We start from the raw sequence: 18,144 nt of genomic DNA, 5'->3' as shown, positions 1-18,144 counted from the left end.
TTCCAAGTGACCACCTTCCCCTGTTTGTAACCAGGCTAACAACCCTGACCGTGGTGGCTTTGGGCCTTGGACTCCTGGCCAGAGTTGTGTCTTCAGCCAGTAGTTTGACTCTGAGGAAAAAAAGAAATCTTGTGTACCCCATTGCAATGTGGGGGGTTCCTTACTGGTCAATATTAGAGCTTACTACTTTCTTGTACGGAGGCCATTTTGGGCCATACGTAACATATACACAAGTATCCTTGAGTTAAATATAAGACCATCTGACCAACATCTAGAGCTTGGCCCAAACTGTGTCATGCAACAGAACAATGATCCCAAGCACAGCAGCAAATCTACAACAGAACGACAAAAAAGCAAAGAATCAAGTTGTTGCAATGGCCCAGTCAAAGTCCAGACCTCACCCTGATCGGAGGGACTTTCATAGCTGTGTATAAACAAATACCCACATATCTCAACAAACTGAAACAATGTTGTAAAGGATGACTGATGACTACAGAAAATGATTACTTAAAGTTAATGTTGCTGAAGGTGGTTGTACAAGCTACTGAATCATAGGTTACACTTATTTTTGGTAAATAAATAATGGTATGGTGCCCTGTGTTGTTATTAATCTGAGGTTGTATTTACCTAATTTTAAGAGTTGGTAAGGACCAGATAATTTTTTTAAAATAATTTTTGATGTGTAAAACCTTAGAATTGAAATAGGGTCTACTTTATTACCTTATTGCTCCACTAGGGGGAGAAAGTGGCATTTATGTACTGGTCTCAGTACTTTGGTCATGAGAACGACTGGTCCATCAGGGGTTTCCAGACAGCTGCATGGGTATATCTGAGTAAATATGCTGGCTTCTCTGGATGGAGAAGTTGAACAAGCAGATGCATTTATAAATGCAACCAGTGTCACCCAGCCTTCACCATTGTGACTGGAATTACACTGAAAAGCTTCCAAAAGTGCATAAAATATACACTGCTGCTAAGAGTTTATATTTCTGTGAAGAAATTAATATCTAAATCTAAATAAAAGTTCATCCATCTTTCCCAACAGCTGATTTATTTATATTTTATTGCTCATATAGAATAAAAATGACTCAAGATGAATTTTAGTAAATCAAAGGTTACCATGCTAACACCAGCAAACTCGTTTGTTTATTTTTCCCTTCATAACTCATATTGATTCAACTTTGTTTCAATCTATACTTCCTCTCTAGTTGTTAGCGCCCCTGCAGTGACTCCATTATAGCCTCAGCCACTTGTCACTGAGTCAACACACATGAAAGCAAGATCATTACACTGGAACAATTGGGGGTGGGGGCATCTTTAATTATGTTAGATGTAACTGCATCAGAATACACCGCTGCACTACACTGCATTAGCCACAAGCCAAACCTAGCTAGTGGATGCTATTAGCTTCTCCTATGCCGTATATCTGAGAGATAAATGTATAAGTTTGCCTGTTTGGCTATTAAATAAACATTTACATGCTTTTGTCAAGCGTTAGATGAGAATATTGTTACAACTTTAACAGTTTTACATCTTAAATGGGAAACAACAACTATAAGACAGCTAAGCAAAGACTGGAAAAACCTAGCTAGCCAAGCTCTGTCCAAAGGTCAAAACCTACCTACAGTAAGAGCACCAAGCCCAGTAATTAATATGCAGACTATTCCTTTAAGCACACACAGCCACCTAAATAGTAATAAAACCACACCTTGTATCTGTTTTTTTTAACATTTTATTTTGAGCTTTAGAGGTGGCAGAGCAGGAAAGCAAAGAAATATACCTTTTTTTTTCTTTTTTAAAAGAAAAGAAATATACCTGTGAAATGGTTTTATGGATAATGTTCAGTATTGCCAGGTGTGTAAGAAATAGATGAGATGCCCAGGTTAGTTAGCACCTCAGTGAGGAGATACACTATTCACTGAGACCTATCCAGCCCAGTGTCTGAGTGACGCTATCCTTGGGATCACAGAAACACCATTATCAGTGCACACTGACATCACTCAGCCCTCCAAAGCAGCAACGCAACACCCATCCACGTCCCCCACACACCATCACCCACTCTCTGCAGCACAGTCATTGTGTTCATCGGTCAGCCCATTGTCTGTGATGGAGCGTGGTGGACAGTGTCGCCAATCTCTGTCCAAACCATGATCCAACACTACTATTGTGACCAGTCTTTTTTCCTGCTTAACTTGACAAGATGCTGGTCCCGTGTGATGAGAAGAGAAGTTGGTGTCTGTTCTGCCTGGCACAGGGCTCTAAAGAGGACACAGATTATCGATCTGTGACATGAGTACAGTCGCTGTGGTGATGAAGCCTTGATGAAACGACACATGCACAAGCTACGTAACTGCCATTACCTCTCTGCTTGCAGGAGTTTCACACTGTGGGAGCCCCTGCTTCTGTCTCCAGTTTGACCCAGGACACTTTTGACATCTACATCCACTTTCATCTCTGAAACCAACTTCAACAAATGAAGCAAAGTACCTGAAATACTGGAAGTTTTCCTCATAGCAGTTTTTTTTCTTTTTTTTCTTTTTTGCTCAAGGCAGAGATCACTTTCTTTGCAGAATGAAACAACAAAACCAAACAACTGTGGGATCTTTCACACTGACTTCTCTGAGGTTTTCAGATGGGATGCAGATGGATGGACAGCAATACAAGATACTCATCTAGCACAAGTGAGTAAGTGTTTACAGGAGGTGAAGCACAGCGTGTTCTCTGTACAGTCATGGGACATAGAAAAGTTACTTGTGCTTTTGGAAATCTGTGTCCTCTAATATTCTGACAATCAACCCATGTTCTCCACACTAATTTAAGGTGTCATCTTTGATTTTGGCTGTCTGAGCTGTGCCATACCTGACATGGAGACCTTTTACTACCCCATACGTCGGTCCTCAAGCCTCTACCTGGACCCTAGGCTTATACAGCGACGTATCCTGGAAGATCAAGTGGAATTATGGTGGTTCAGAGACCCACAACGCTCCTTGTTGTGCTACTGTGCCTCTGTTGCCCTCATACTCGGACTGGGCCTTGGTGGTGTGGGGCTCCTCTCCACCACCACAAGCCTATCTGGGGAATGGCGCCTAGGGGTGGGCACCACCCTCTGCCTCTTGGCACTTGCTGTCCTACTCAAGCAGCTTCTCAGCTCTGCCATCCAGGACATGAACTGCGTGCGCAGCAGGCGTCGGATCGACCAGCTGAAAAGTGGTGGGAGGGCCGACCCCGCGCTGATTTTAGCTGTAGGGCTGGCAGTCATGCTGTGTGGGACGGTGCTAATCTTTGTGGCCACCATCGGCAGCCAAGGTCACGACAGCAGGGAAATGTTGGTTTCTGGTCTGGTGTTGATGGCTGCAGGGACGGGCATGTCTCTAGCTGTAGCGGGCTATAGTGTGCTGGCATACATCAAAAGAAGAAGGGAGCAGAGGAGGAGGATGAGAATGAGGAGAATGAGGAGGACAGGGAATCAAGCTGTCTGTGTGTTCAGTGTTTCTGGAGGACAAATGAGTCAAGCCAGCAGAGAGACCTCATCGAGCAGGACCAGCCTGATCTGAAAGGACTTAAAATATCTGAGACTGGATGAAATGGTTTAAAGCTAAAGGAACTAATAGTAGAACCGAGGAGGTTGTGTCAATATCCAAATCAAGTCTTCACAGATTTTCTTTCCACTCTCTTTATTGTTTTCCATCACCATAAAAACTGACTGCTGAGCTCTAAACACCATCACTGCAGTGCAGTCACATCATTTCTACAAGAACAATAGGCTGCTGTCAACAATGGCTCTGTAATTTGATAAGCGAATATTTCCCTCCTTTGTACTGTCTGAAGGCTCATTTATGCTGTGTCTGACTGATTATAGTTGTAAATAAAGAGCAGATGTCACATCAGATCAAAACATCGCTGTGTTGTAATTTCAGTAAGAACGACTTTATTAAAGACGTGAATGTTCAAAAAAGTAATTTCATACAAACAAACATTCAGACTACAACAAAGATGTGTGAGTGCGAGTGTGAAGTTGTTTAACTCTTTGATATTCACTGTTAGCAGAAATGTAATAAAAAAACAAAAAACTTAAAGGTAACTTAAAGGTGAATAATTGAATGGCATGTGTGAAAACAAATAGCATTTAGCAGGATATAAACATTAACATCATTATTAGCAAATAAACTGAATGTTGTAATTTTAAATATTTTCCATGTAGAGTTACATACACAGCATATGTAATATGTGAATCCATATCGATACATAGTACATTTGAGCTTTAAGAACAATTTCTACACAGCATAAAAGAAAAAAATCAAAGGTATTCTGATTGCACAACGAGTCAACATTACAGAGGTCAATGCAGCACTTTAAATGTGTTTTGTATTAATTTTGGCCCCTCTTAAGGTCGGTTATCTAATAATAACGGACAATTTGGTCAAAACATTTGCGTGGCTCAGAAGTTTCTGCAGTCAAAAAAACTTTACTGTTCAGTAAGTAGGTTGGGGCCCATGTTGGGGGTCATATAATAAATTTAAGGGTTTCAAAATGAGCAATATGAGCAGGCCAAAAAAGAAAGAAATTCTGATTTACTATTTCTTGTCAAGTTTATAATCCTGTCTTCTTTAAGGGCTCATGAGGCACAAAAGTTTTAAACTTTAATTATGGAAACGCTGCGTCCTGATGAACAGAATCAACTTTTGGAGTGTCATTATTTTTGTTGTAAACCGGTCACTTTGGAAAAATGTATTTAATCACCCTATAGTGAACTGAAGATCGTCGTCGCTGTCATCTGTCCCCTCTACCTCCTCATCCTCTCTTTGTCCCTCTGGCATGTGCTTCTCACCGGGCTGGATGTAGTTGTCCTCAATGAAGCCATCGTCGTCATCATCCAACCCGGGCTGAGTCCCTCTGACTACTCCCATCCTACCGGACACATTGTTAGGGAAAGACATGTCCTCTTGACCGTACTGGCTCGCCCCATCCGACTCCTGGAGCAGGGAGTGTCTGTAGCTGGCCAGAAAGCGATGTAAAACGCGAAACTTAACAACCAACACGATGAAGAGTGAAAGGGTGATGACTGTGCCCAACGCTATAGCCAGATAGGAGAATTCCACCTTTGGGCTCTCAAATGAGCTGTTTGTCTCTGCAGGAAAAAATTTGGTTCATCAAAATCTAACAAGACAGAACCCAAAACATTTCCTATGGATTGGGTATAGTAGAATATTAAACCCCTCAAACAAGAATAACACTGAAATAAAAGGTTACTGTTTACTTTGTTACTTACTTGCTTTGCCAGTGCTATTAGTGTTGTCTTCGAGCTCCATCAGAAGATGTCTCTGGGTGCCTTTTTCTCCGACAGCGTCTGATATAGTAGCAGTATATGCAACGTCACAGAGAAAAAGCACCACACAGATGCCACAGCTCCACAGACCCATCTCGCTGTACAAGATCTACAGAAAAAAACACAGTAGTAACCAGGATTGTGATCCAAACAAGAGAGGAAATTTGGAGTCAAAAGAACAGAACTTTGGCGAATACCTTGAACAAGACTTGATTTGATTAAACTCAAATGTCAGCGGGACTGAATGCAGTATTACAAGGCAGACGATTTTGCTAAAAATTGCATTTGAAAGGTTGATTTGCACAGGCAGTAAGAAAAAAAAAAAAAAGACCTGCTTACATTTCATAAGTAAAGTAAAGTTTCACAGGCCTGTAGTTACAAAGTGCTGCACAATCCAAATAATAAACACTTGGTATAATTGCAAGAAAATATAAAAGACATTTCATTTCATTTCATTTCCTTTTTAAGATGTTAAGCTTCCATTTGACAAACTGGACACCCGTTCTTACTCTTAACTATCTTATCTATCTTATCTATGTTACTTGTACTTCCCGTTTCATGGAGTACCATACATTTACACTGTCTGGTTGGGACGAAACATAAATTGTCAGTCATCATCATTATTATCGTAGCACGGAAGCATCAGAGATAGTATCAGTATAGTATCTGAAGCCTGCTCAGATTGTATAAGTTAAAAGATCACAAATGATTTGACCTTAATCACAACATTAAGATAAAAAATATTTAAGTTCTCTTCACATAGACAGTCACATGATGTTGTCAGGCCTTTAGTAACGTCCAGAGGAATTTTAAAAGACCTTAATTTCTTACTAATTACCTTCAATCTTAAAATAAAAGCACTCTCTTTTTAACCCAACAGAAGATGTGTGTATACCCACTGTAATGTTCTTTACATTGTGTCACTAGCCTGTTTTCTTTCCAAATATAAACTCGGTTTACCTTCTAATGCTGGCCAGAGCACAATAGCTGGTTCACTGAAGTCATATGACCACAACATACCTATGTTCACTCAGTAGTGTCACTTAATATTATCATTAACACAAATGTCATGTTACGCAAACTGCAAAGCACACAAAAATCTATGTAAAAGTCCTTACCTGTGCCAAAACTGATAGAGAAGGTGTATTTTGGTCTTCTTAGCTTAAGATTTTGTTTTCCCCTTCCGCTGCTTCAAAAACAATAAAAGGCCTGTCTGGGCAAAGGTTACAAGACACGCCATAATGTCTCCCTTCTTGCACCACATCCTCAAGACAGATGTTAATGATTAACTTCACTGGGTTTATAATTTTTTCTTTGTCCTGTGTAACTACTTTCTTTTATATATTCAATCAATTCAATGTTATTTATATAGCACCAGCTCACAATACCAGTTGCATCAAGGTGCTTTATATTGTAAGGTAAAGACCCTACAGCAACACAGAGAAAACCCCAACAATCAAACAACCCCCCATGAAGAAGCAGTGGGTGTTTTTGTTCAGAATATAAAATAATTTCAAGAGTCAAAAACTCTACTGCTGTTGGAAGTAATGAAAAGCCTGCTGGCAGGAAACAAAGAGAGTTAATGAGTAAAAGGACAGTTACACTGATGCATCTGTGCTCTTGGGCCAAATAGTGGCACTGTAATCACATCAGACATAAAACAAAGACACTCCACAGAGCCTCCACAGCTCTGTGTGGAGGGGGCAGCTGTGTTAGCTCACAATCGCTTTTGTAATGTTAAAAATCATGAAAATAACGACAACATGCACTTAAAATATCTCCTTATACAAAAGAGAAAATAATACTTAATATTTCCTCTTATTTAATGTATAACGGTGTGTTATTGTGAGCTCCTCATGACTTAATCTATGTATCTTGAATTACTGTGATGCATAACAGACGTCGGTGCTGGATCATCAGGCAGTGAGGTGCCTGATGATAACTTAACTAATGTGATTAACTTGAACTGAACGTGAGCAAAACCAAAGAGATGGTGGTGACCTTCTCCAGTTGGCAGAGGGATCTGGCTGCTTCAGTCACCACCACCATCCACGGGAAGCCAGTGGAGGTAGTTGAGGAGTACAAATACCTGGGAACCATCTTTGACAACCTCCTGAAATTCTCTGCCAACACAGAGGAGATTCTCAGGAGGTGCCACCAACGGCTATACCATGATGACTTTTTACTATGCCTTCCTGGAAAGCATCCTGACCTTCTCCATTACCTGCTGGTTCCACTCCCTCAGCCTTCAGAACAGGAACAGACTGCAGCACACTGCATCGGTGCCTGCCTGTCAGAACTCTGCCACAGGTTTTCAGCCAACAGGCCCTTAGACAGGCAGCCAAAATCATCAACGACCCCGCTCACATTCTTCACCCCGCATTTCAATGGCTCCCCTCTGGGCGACGCCTCCGCTGCATTTCCTGCAGGACTGAGAAGAGGAGAGCCACCTTTGTCCCCAATGCCACTCTGCTTTTTTAACTCCAGCAGACCATTTCCCCCACCAGAAACATAAACTACCCCACACTCTTTTTATACTACCGACACTTTATTCACTCTTAGTCACTGACAATTATTTATTCACCTTTCAGTCACTTTAATGTTAAACTGTGTAATTTTAAAACTGTATATACTGTATATTCTGTTTATTTATTATCTCACTCTTATTGCCTGTTCTCATTGTTCTTATCTTCAATGTTATGCTGCGCTGTTGTATGTTAATTGCCCCTTGGGGATAAATAAAGTCTTTCTGATTCGGATTCTGATTAAAATGTATTATACTAAAATTCTATCTCTTATAAACAACAACAAAAAGTTTAATCCAATTCAACTGAATTTTATAAAGCACCAATTCGCAATACCTCAAGGTGACATTATGACACATGAACTACACCCTTCAAAGACAAATTCTAAAAAGACAGTTTTCAGTACAGAAGTAGCTTCTTCAAAGCATGGAAATTGACACAAGACCCCTTTAGGTGCTGCTTCAAAGTGACATACTCAAAGCGCTCAGTGGTTCTTAAGCAGCGCTGGTTTCTTTGCTTATATCAGCTTTATGTAAGGAGTTCTTTCATCTTTGATGAATGTTACTTTTCTTCACTGATTTTTTTCTTTTCTTTTTAATCAACTCCAGACAATTTTTTTCACTTTCATCTTAGGACTTTATGAAAATTATGTCCTTGTGGAGCAGGTGGTTAGTTTGTAAATTTCAGGTTTTATTGGAAGATCTTGCCAAGCACGATTATTTTATTTGGATCCTACCCGAGGCTTAGCAGATATGCTGCAATAGACGTAGGCTGCCGGGGGATTCCCATGATGCATTGAGTTTTTCCTTTCCAGTCACCTTTCTCACTCACTATGTATTAACAGACCTCTCTGCATTGACTCATATCTGTTATTAACCTCTGTCTCTCTTCCACAGCATGTCTTTTATCCTGTCTTCCTTCTCTCACCCCAACCGGTCGCAGCAGATGGCCGCCCCTCCCTGAGCCTGGTTCTGCCGGAGGTTTCTTCCTGTTAAAAGGGAGTTTTTCCTTCCCACTGTCGCCAAAGTGCTTGCTCATAGGGGGTCATATGATTGTTGGGTTTTTCTCTGTATCTATGAAGCGCCTTGAGGCGACTTTTGTTGTGATTTGGCGCTATATAAATAAAATTGAATTGAATTGAATTGAATTGAATTGAATTGAATTGAATTGCTCTTTCCTCAACAGAGCTGGATTCATATAAAAACTGATCGGCATTAACAAACACCTGTTTATTTAACACCATTTAATTGCATTTTGTTTTAAACGTTAACATAACAAATGTGCATGGGCAGCTCGTTTTCTCAATTTCCACCAAAGTGCATATTTAACCTCCTAGGACCTGGCGTCCACATATGTGGACATCACATTTTGGGTTATTTAGAATAAAATACTCAATTTTGCTCTACAAGGGCCTGATATCCACTTACGAGGACATTATACTGCTTCTGTTCTATCAAAATTTTAAACGAATATCCTCATATGTGGCTCTTATTTTTCTTAAAAACAAAAATAAGGTTAAAAAAAAATCTGGTAATTCTTTGTTTTTACATTCATCGGGCCCCAATATGCCCAAATATCAAAGAGAAATTAAAAATGCATGCCGTGGAAGAGTTCGGGTCTTAGGAGGTTAAGGTTTATCTAGGAATACCGAGACTTATAGTAATTATAACAATATTTCCATTCATGAAGGCGTCTCTTTCAGTTGTAGACTTTATTGATACATCTAGCTTTTCTTGACTTGGTTACATGTTGTCAAGTTGGTTTTCTAAACCATTAAAATAATTCTGTCATCATTCACTTGTTATCTGTTGCTAAGCTGGTCAGTGCGTGCTTTATTTTTAAAAATATACCAAATTGTTGATTTGACCACTCCTATTGCTCCTTCACTCACATCGATATTGAGAGTTCCAGTGAATCACTACCAAATGTAAGTTCAACACTCGGGTTTAACTCACATCTCTTGATTTGCCATGAAATATAATTAATACTATACCAACAGTCAATTATCCAATTATATGTGAGCCTCTAAAAACTGTATATGAAAATGTCTGTAATTCTTAGACTCATAGACAGATTATGTAATGTAATGTATTCATGTTTAAATAGTTTTTTTCTAGTCTTACCAACAGCTTATATTGGAGGAAAGTGGCCATAAATAATATAGATGCTAATGGTTTATTTTAAAGACGGTTCATATTCTCAGATGAGGATACACTAACAAGAACATAATAAAAATAATACATATATAATTATGAATATCATATTCTGTTAATAGGTCTATCTGAATCCTAAGCACTAGAGTGGAAAATGACTGCAAAGCACACAATTTAAGATAGTAATGACTCAGGCAATTGATTATACACGGTCATGCCTTCCCTTCAAAACTCAGATCCCGAGGCTTTAGCAGGGATTTGAGCAGATTTCATGGAGCCCAATGACTTCTGGTCTTCTGATGCCTTCAGATCTTTAGATGTTCACACAGTCTTTAGGCGTGCACAGTGTTGTTCCTGTTTGAAAATTCTTTCAAACAGAAAAAGTTCATAATTTCTGTGAAACTTTTTTAGTTTTAGTTTAGTAGTTAGTTTATTCAATAAAAAAACAAGCTTTTTTACATTACCCATCCATCCTCTTCCACTTGTCCAATTTAGGGTTGCTGGGAGTTTCTTTCTCCTGTGATTCCCCACAGCCAAATCTACAGAAGAGCTATTAGAGCAGATTATGAAATGATTTTTACACAGTGCAGCACTTAGATGTGAGCTACAAATGAAGTCCTCCAAATACATAAAGTATGACTTTTACAGTAGGTTTGCATTCATTTAAACCAGCAGGTTTAATTGGTTTGCTGTCACTTGTACCATTATGACAAACATCTACAAAATGCTTTTACAGTTGTCCATTTGCCATCTAACAGGTCTTGCACATCAGCCCTCCCAGGCAAAAGCAATCGGTTTGAATACATGAATCTTTGCAGAGTGTGAAGCAAGTAGATGCTAATGAAGGTCCTAAAAGTCAGCTTGTTCTCTATTACAGGAATACATTACTCACTCAGATTTGTGTGCAATTAGACTGTAAAAAGAATCTAAAATATAAGCCATTTATATTCTTTGTCATTATACTCAGAGTGAGCAAAATGCCTTTGGTGCTTTCTACACATACAGATTGCTGTACCTGTAATTGATGGCTGTTATGGAAGTATAGTTTTATTTACAACCCAAATAAGGTTAATAACCAGCGTGCCTAACTCTTTGAACTGCAGTGCACGATGATCAAAGAGGGCTTGTTGTCACTCCTGCTGGCTTTCAGAGACTCTGCCTCTCTGCAGAGAAATGATTAGAAGAACTGAGAGCCAGTAACAAATCTGTCTAACTCGGAGTCTCACTGACCGTTCTAATCTGTGTCTCTTAATTTCTTCAACCACCAAAGCAGCCTGCAATATAGAAAGTGAGCCAGACAAAGGCTTCATCATCATCAGTCGCTCAGCTGAACACATTTAATAGAAAAACAACAAACATTAACTTTAAGTATTTCTTTGAAAAGCATGTTTGTGCTAAGAAACCTTATGATCACCCAAAGAAAATGAAAAGAGAATAAGAGCGCAAGGAGTGGTGTTATTTTTAAGATAAATAATTTCCATGTTGTGCACTTAAATAGTATTCACATTGCAGTTGATCAGGCACCACGTCTGCATGACATATGATGTGATGTACTTTCATTCAGGTTTTACTGATGCTCTTTGAAGAATAGTGTGAATGTGTACATTCATTTGAAAGCCATTCTAGTCAAACAAATATGGATGAAACTTAGTAAACATCTCGTTTTCCTCTTTCATCAAATGTAAATTAATGTTAAATAACAGAGCTCACACTTACATGCTAGCAAAACACAAAAATTCTTAAAGGAGGCTTTTTAAATTCTTTTTTACGTTTAGACCACGTTTTAACAGAGAAAATGGCACGGTGTTGAAACAGGAATTTTAATTTGGTTACCGAGCTCGGTAACCAAATTAAAACATGAACAATCAAAGCACAGATATCGGACGTTTTGCATTAATTTCGCATCAACATTCAGATCATCAACAAAAAAACAAAAAACAAAAAGCAAGTGCACTTGAAAGGTTTGATTATCCAGAACATACTAAGCACAGCCTTCTAGTGAGTTCACAAAACAGCAGCTTCTACAATAACAGTGAAAACCGATCAGGACTCATCACACAAAAGCTTGAAAGCCAACATGATAAGCGAAGCTGAAACTCATCAAAGCTGACTGTGTTTGTATAGGGCTTGCTGTCTGCACCATCTTGCTTGAGATGTCCTAACAATAAAAGCTTTGTATACATAAAAAAAGACTAACAAATTGTTCTTGACTAAATGGCACGGTGGTCAGAAAGCTTTGATTTTGTCCTGGAAAAACTTCCGCCTTTGATCACAGATGTTTTTCACCTTGGTTTGGTTAGATTTAGGCACGAAAAAAACTTGGTAAGGTGTATGAGGGAAAAATGGCATTAGGTTAAAGCAGACCTCTTCCATTGTAGCATGTTACTGTAATCACATTGAATTTTTCAGTTTCACAGTTTTTGTTTTTTGGGGGGGGTTTTGTACAAAGGGACAAGAGTGCGATGGTAAAGTGCAAACTGCATCCATAACAGTTGCTAACACAGCTTCGGCTCTTTGTAGGCATCTGCACGGACAGCATGTTAACACAAAGCTAGCCAAGAACCCAGAATACTATTAAAGTGTAGCATCAGGTTTATGTTGTTATATTGTTGGTGATTATGTGACAGTGTGTTTCAGGTCACGTTACAATGTGACAAGAAAGTAATATAACAAGTAGTAGTAGTAGTTAATTACTTTTTCTGACGAGTAATTGAGTAACATACTGCATTACTTTTAAGAAAAGTAACGAGTAATGTGTAATACATTCTTTTCTTTTTTTCTCTTTTTTAAATGCATAACAACCCCAACACTGCTTAGGACCATTTGAAAGTACAGCATTATGGCAACCCATCCATCCACCCTGACCTCCTCCTCTTCTTAGTCATTATTACTATGGCCACTAGAGGACACTCTTACAATAAAATGCATGCTTCTTTCCAGAAACACCTATCTACGGTATTCATCCTATATTTTAGGTTTCCGAACCACATGAGCCAGTACTGGGGGAACATTCGGCTTAATGTCATCCATTAAATACAGCTGCAAAGTGCCATTTCAGTAGCAGATGCATGAATTTGAAGGCTTTTAATGTGCCAAAACACTGGACAGCGCTTAACAGTACTCAGACAAAATTTTACATTCTAAGCATTTGTTGCCATCACCAGTTAATAGATCTTATGCCATAATGATCACAGTTTATTAGTGGAAATGTACTCCCCCAGGAATGTGTGCTTGCATGTGATTCACTGATGTAGCACCTCGCTATTCCATTCAGGTTCAGCTTTTTTAATCAGAGTACCGTCTGTGTTAGATCCTCTTCTGCCTCCCAGATTTTATGCAATAGAAGAGGTTTTGTTTATGTGAGACTGTACAGCGCACAGCATACGTTGACTGGTTCATTCTTCACAATAATAATGAATAACAATGGTATCCTTTAAAAGTGATTCAGGTATACAGTGATGCGATTTTAACTCTAAAATCTGTGAGAATTACGCTGCCATCAGACTCCTTCATGTTAACTGATTCAGCAGAATCCTTGTTGGTTATGTTAGAGAAACATGATGACTGTGGTTATAAGAAACCTGTACCGGACTGCCAGCAGGACACAGAATATAAACCACAAACTCCAGTGTCAGAATAAGAGATACCCAACAATCCAAGCCCGCCTCCAGCCATCACAAAGGGTTTTGCTTGTCCAGAGAATGTAAACATAAGCCACTTTAAAGATCTGAAAAGTCAACTGATGGTGCAGTTCTGTGTTGTGCTGGGAACGTTTCACTCCCACAAAGCCTTCAGTCCCTGAGTAAAATGTAGCAGATTCAAATCAGAGTGCCTCCCGACTTAAAACACTAGCTTGGCTTTCTCTTACCCAAATGCAACATCTTCAGCACATAAATGTGCCTAAAACTGTATGTCCTCACTGTAAACTGCATATGACTCAATGATTCATGTGCTCAAATGAATCTTTGGCTTTCAGAAAGCCAAATTTATGCATTAGTTTCCAAAAAGATGGAGGATAAGTAATTTCCACCCATGAGGAGGCCACGAGGAAAGACGACTTTAATGCATGAAAAATGTCAACAAGGCAAGAAACGTCACAGCCTTCTGAGCGCGTGCTTCTTACTACTGGTCTAAAGTTGTGTTACTCAGTATATACTCCTTTCAGCCACTGCTCACACTGTATCAGTTACTTTCCTCTCATTCATAGTTGTCCACTTGTACCACAAGGCTGTTTCCTCATTGATTTGCCTTATTGACAGAGTGCTGCTGTCCTTATATTTAAAAAAAAAAAAAAAAAAGAGTAATTTATGAAGGACTTTCCACTTTCACTCCAGTGACTGTGGGTGTAAAACACCTCTGGAAAAGGTGTTCTGGGTCTGGCGACTGATTGTCACAATCCACCTTCCTGTTCACAAAGGGATTTTTGAATCTTTGTGGAGCAGCGGCGCAGGGCACCCTCACATGACTCGGCCCCTCACTGGGATCTCCTGCCAAGAAGCCACAGACAGTTGCACAGAATAAAATGATTTATTACGAGCTCTCTGTAAAAGACTTCAATATTGATAAAAATAAAAAGTAAAAATGTTGAGATTTTGTCAGAAAGTACACAAACAAACAAATTCCTATCATCAGAGGGAATTCAGGGGAGGATTCATACTAACCTGGCGCTCTTAGGGGTAGGCCGTTGTCAAGACGACGAGTGGGTTTGGTGACGATAAAGAGGTAGCAGAGGACACACACAGTGATGAGGAAAGCAAGGAGGACGACCGCTGCTATAGACAGACCGACCAGAGCACCGATACTGAGAGGAGAAGAGAGAAAAACATCTTTTTAACCTGATCCCTTAATGAACAGAGAGGAGAGGACACTGACTGATGTGAGGATTAAAAAAACACAATGAACGTGAAAAACAACTTTTTTATCTGCTAAATATTTTAAGTGCATTCCTTAGATGGGTCTTACTCGCAGAATTAAAACGAAAACGAGTTCTTTATGGAGTGAATGGATGAACTGAAGTCTTCAAGGAACAGCAGGAACAGAGGCAATTGGTTTTCTCAAAGATTAAGGGTTCAATAATGTCAGTTAAGTGAGGCTTTTATTGCGCAAAAAAGTAAACATTAAAAATGAAAAAAAATATTATGATTATTAGTGATTAGCTCATCCACTGATAACAAGGACATTATTTTATTTTTTAAGGCAGAAAATAAAATAAAATTGCACTTGCCTGAGCCACCACATGTACCCGTACTCATACGGGAAAAAACTGTTTGCATCATCACAGCAATATTTAATATCGTTAAATCCACAACAGTAGATGGCAGCGGCAGCATTCCCTGGTTTAGGACAGGAGAACGAGTCCACGAACACCCCGTCAGCGCTGTAGTAACTGCTGCATTCAGCGCTCATGTTGCAACAGAAAGAGGGGAAAAAAAGAAAATGAAAGAAAGAAAAAAACACTTAATGAGCGGCTGGAGGAATAGAAGAGGAATGTTCCTGCGTGGGAGCGCGCCCCGTGGTTAGACCAGTGGAGCAGCGCGTTGTTTTTCATCGGCAGCGTGTTTCTCAGTGAGTGAACGCGCAGAGAGATGGAGGTGAAAAACTTTGAATTTGAAGAAAACTGCAGCGCCCACCAACCTCCTACCTCTCTCTCTCTCTCCCCCTCCTCCCCCCTCTCTCTCTCTTCAGTCACACACGCAAACATGAGAATGCATATCCTTGACTTCGTGACTTTCGAGGACGTGGCACTGGTCTTTTTCTGGAGTTGCCTGACCATAACCTTACTTTAATACAGTGTTTCATTCATTGCATTTACAATTTATGACGTGTGCTATAATGTGATAGTGGACTCTCCCAGCTGTGATTTAGCAGATTTTGCACCCTGGACGGTTCACAAGCTAAAATTGAACTGAACATTAGGCTGGAGATCACTGAAGTCAGAGAGTCCTTTTCAGGAGCTAATACGGGGATGGGAACGCTAATGAGATGTGTCAGCACTGCCTTTAGTTCTTCAGTTCACCTACAGCAGATGAAGTGTTTACTTCTTACACCTAACCCAGCCTCAACCGTACAACATTACCGAATAACATCAAAGGGACTTGCTTTTGGTTCCCATAAAGAAACATGTCCCCATTATGTGACAAGTTCAGGGCCCCACAACATGAGAAAGACCTGAACACACACACACACACACACACACACACACACACACTGGTTCACTCCACTTACTCTGAGGTTTTAAATAGTATGATTATTGTTGGAATATTTAATTTAAGATACAGCAATGCAGTGGAGAGCATGACAGAGCTCTGTGCCCATCTGATCATTTTAGCTTCACAACGCTGAACAGCTGGTGGACAGAATATTATCTGTAAGTTATGGCAGCAATCAAGCAGTGCTGTGATAATTAAAGCAGGCTACTCCACTGACTTTTAATTCTAAGTGATGTTCCAGAGGTGTTGCTTCTACACTGTGGGAATAAAAATATAAATAGGGTGCAAATACAAAAACATTTTGTTCCCAACTCCATATATGCTCAACCAGAGAGCAGCTGCACAGAGAGAGTTTGATGCATATAGCTTTTTCCTCGAGCCTTATGCAGGTACGTGCAGCAAATACCTAACCATTTCTTGAAGCACACACACACACAGATATATATACACCTGGCGACACCTGTGTTGTCAGTTTGGCTACATGGAATTGCACGGGTCTTCGACTGATCTCAACAGCTAAGATATTATCAAGGGTTTGAGAAGAAGAAAGGTTTAAGACATAGATTTAGGAAATGTCTAATAAAAGCAATTAAATCCTTCAAAATATCTGAGAAAATGCTCATCAGCACATCTAGTGACCGAAGTGATCTCAATCTTAGTCAACTAAGAGACTGATGGTGATAAAAAGAACATTCCAGTATGCATATTAGAGATGTTTCATTCATGTTATGTTTTTCAAGTCACCAAATTACCAAAGCCAGAAGCTAACTGTGTCTGTTACCTTATTGCACAGACTAAATTACAGAAACTTGTTAGCTAAATGTAATTATAGACATTGATTGCTATGTTAATTTTTGTATTTTAACATTTTTCTAGTTTTTGCTTTATAGAGACAATCCTGGGCATAATGGCAGAAAAGGAGGAAAAAGCTTTTGTACACATGATCTTTTAATGGCCCCCTGTCAAATGTTTCCACGATTTCAAAAAGATATAAATGGTTCATCTGTTTGAATCATTTCTTTCTTGAATAGACCCTCAGACTCTGTATGACTCATTTAGAGTGATCACAATTCTATGTCATACATCTCAAGCTTTCGAGGATATTTAGTTCATATTAGAAAGTCATTATTGAAAAGAGACTGCAATAGAACATGTTCACAACTATCCTGTCTTTGTCTTAATGACAAATTATTCTCATTGCAAAGAAACTTTTTAAATTGTAGCCTAAGTTAGTTAGGTACGCAATTTGAGACTTAAATGTACTTCCTGAGTCATCATCAAGAGATATGACATAAAGAACTGTAAACCTGACCACATTTCCAATCAATAGTACTGAATACTTTTTTTTTTTTTTTGGCGTGTCTGCTATTGATTGTACTGTAAAAAGGTCAACAGAAGCACAGCGGCTGTATGAAAAGGCTCATTACTGGTGCAAAGTCTTCTGTTTCTGCTTCTCAGTAAGACTGCTTGCATTGAGTGTCAACCTTGGCTAAAAATGAAGCCAGTGCACAGCTGCCAAATTTGTTGTATGACTTTCCACATAAGGCTGTTTAAATGTCAAGGTTTTTTTTATTTATTTTTTTTTAAAACCAGAAATAGGCATTAATTGCCTGGCTTATAAAACTATGTTAGCCATTAGATCATGACAACTAAAGTCCCATGCAGTATTCTTGAGCTCCTTATTTTTTATATTTTGTTAGGAAATTGGAAAATTGATGCAGTGATTTATTAAAGCGTGCAAACATACATAGAAATGCCAACCACTATGACAAAGACTCCACAAGGTTTTACAGATGACTGTAGACACTCACTGTTGTACCTCTCTTCAGACCTCCTCCTACATACTTATTGATAACAATTTGAACCAAGTATTGCAAATTTAGATACATCTATAACTCCACAAACTCCCTGTTGCCACAGATTTTCAGTCA

General features: G+C 39.2%; 3 protein-coding genes across 4 annotated transcripts; 1 reads left to right on the top strand and 2 right to left on the bottom strand.

Moving 5' to 3' along the window:
- The first annotated feature begins 1,910 nt into the window (after window positions 1–1,910).
- tmem125b (transmembrane protein 125b) lies at window positions 1,911–3,583 on the top strand. The gene is made up of 2 exons (XM_040022366.1): window positions 1,911–2,681; window positions 2,821–3,583. Exons 1-2 carry the CDS (start codon window positions 2,633–2,635, stop codon window positions 3,552–3,554), a joined length of 783 nt encoding a protein of 260 aa, XP_039878300.1. The 5' UTR covers window positions 1,911–2,632; the 3' UTR covers window positions 3,555–3,583.
- Window positions 3,584–4,384: 801 nt separating this feature from the next.
- Window positions 4,385–6,587, bottom strand: LOC120727828 (leucine-rich repeat-containing protein 19-like). 2 transcript variants are annotated; one of them, XM_040022367.1, is made up of 3 exons: window positions 6,445–6,587; window positions 5,270–5,435; window positions 4,385–5,128 (listed from the first exon to the last, which is right to left on the bottom strand). In XM_040022367.1, the coding sequence occupies exons 2-3, from the start codon at window positions 5,418–5,420 to the stop codon at window positions 4,737–4,739; spliced, it is 543 nt and encodes a 180-aa protein (XP_039878301.1). In that variant the 5' UTR covers window positions 5,421–5,435; window positions 6,445–6,587; the 3' UTR covers window positions 4,385–4,736. The 2 variants fall into 2 exon arrangements, with proteins under 2 accessions (XP_039878301.1, XP_039878302.1); XM_040022368.1 differs by having other exon boundaries at window positions 5,270–6,587.
- Window positions 6,588–10,463: 3,876 nt separating this feature from the next.
- Window positions 10,464–16,270, bottom strand: LOC120727826 (protein shisa-like-2A). The gene is made up of 3 exons (XM_040022364.1): window positions 15,229–16,270; window positions 14,666–14,805; window positions 10,464–14,491 (listed from the first exon to the last, which is right to left on the bottom strand). Exons 1-3 carry the CDS (start codon window positions 15,408–15,410, stop codon window positions 14,310–14,312), a joined length of 504 nt encoding a protein of 167 aa, XP_039878298.1. The 5' UTR covers window positions 15,411–16,270; the 3' UTR covers window positions 10,464–14,309.
- Window positions 16,271–18,144: the final 1,874 nt, after the last annotated feature.

The sequence above is a fragment of the Simochromis diagramma genome, unplaced genomic scaffold (assembly GCF_900408965.1).
Source record: "Simochromis diagramma unplaced genomic scaffold, fSimDia1.1 OVJJ01000205.1, whole genome shotgun sequence".
NCBI lineage: Eukaryota > Metazoa > Chordata > Actinopteri > Cichliformes > Cichlidae > Simochromis > Simochromis diagramma.
The sequence above is the reverse complement of the archived record's forward strand: the minus strand, read 5'-3'. Positions and strand labels throughout refer to the sequence as shown.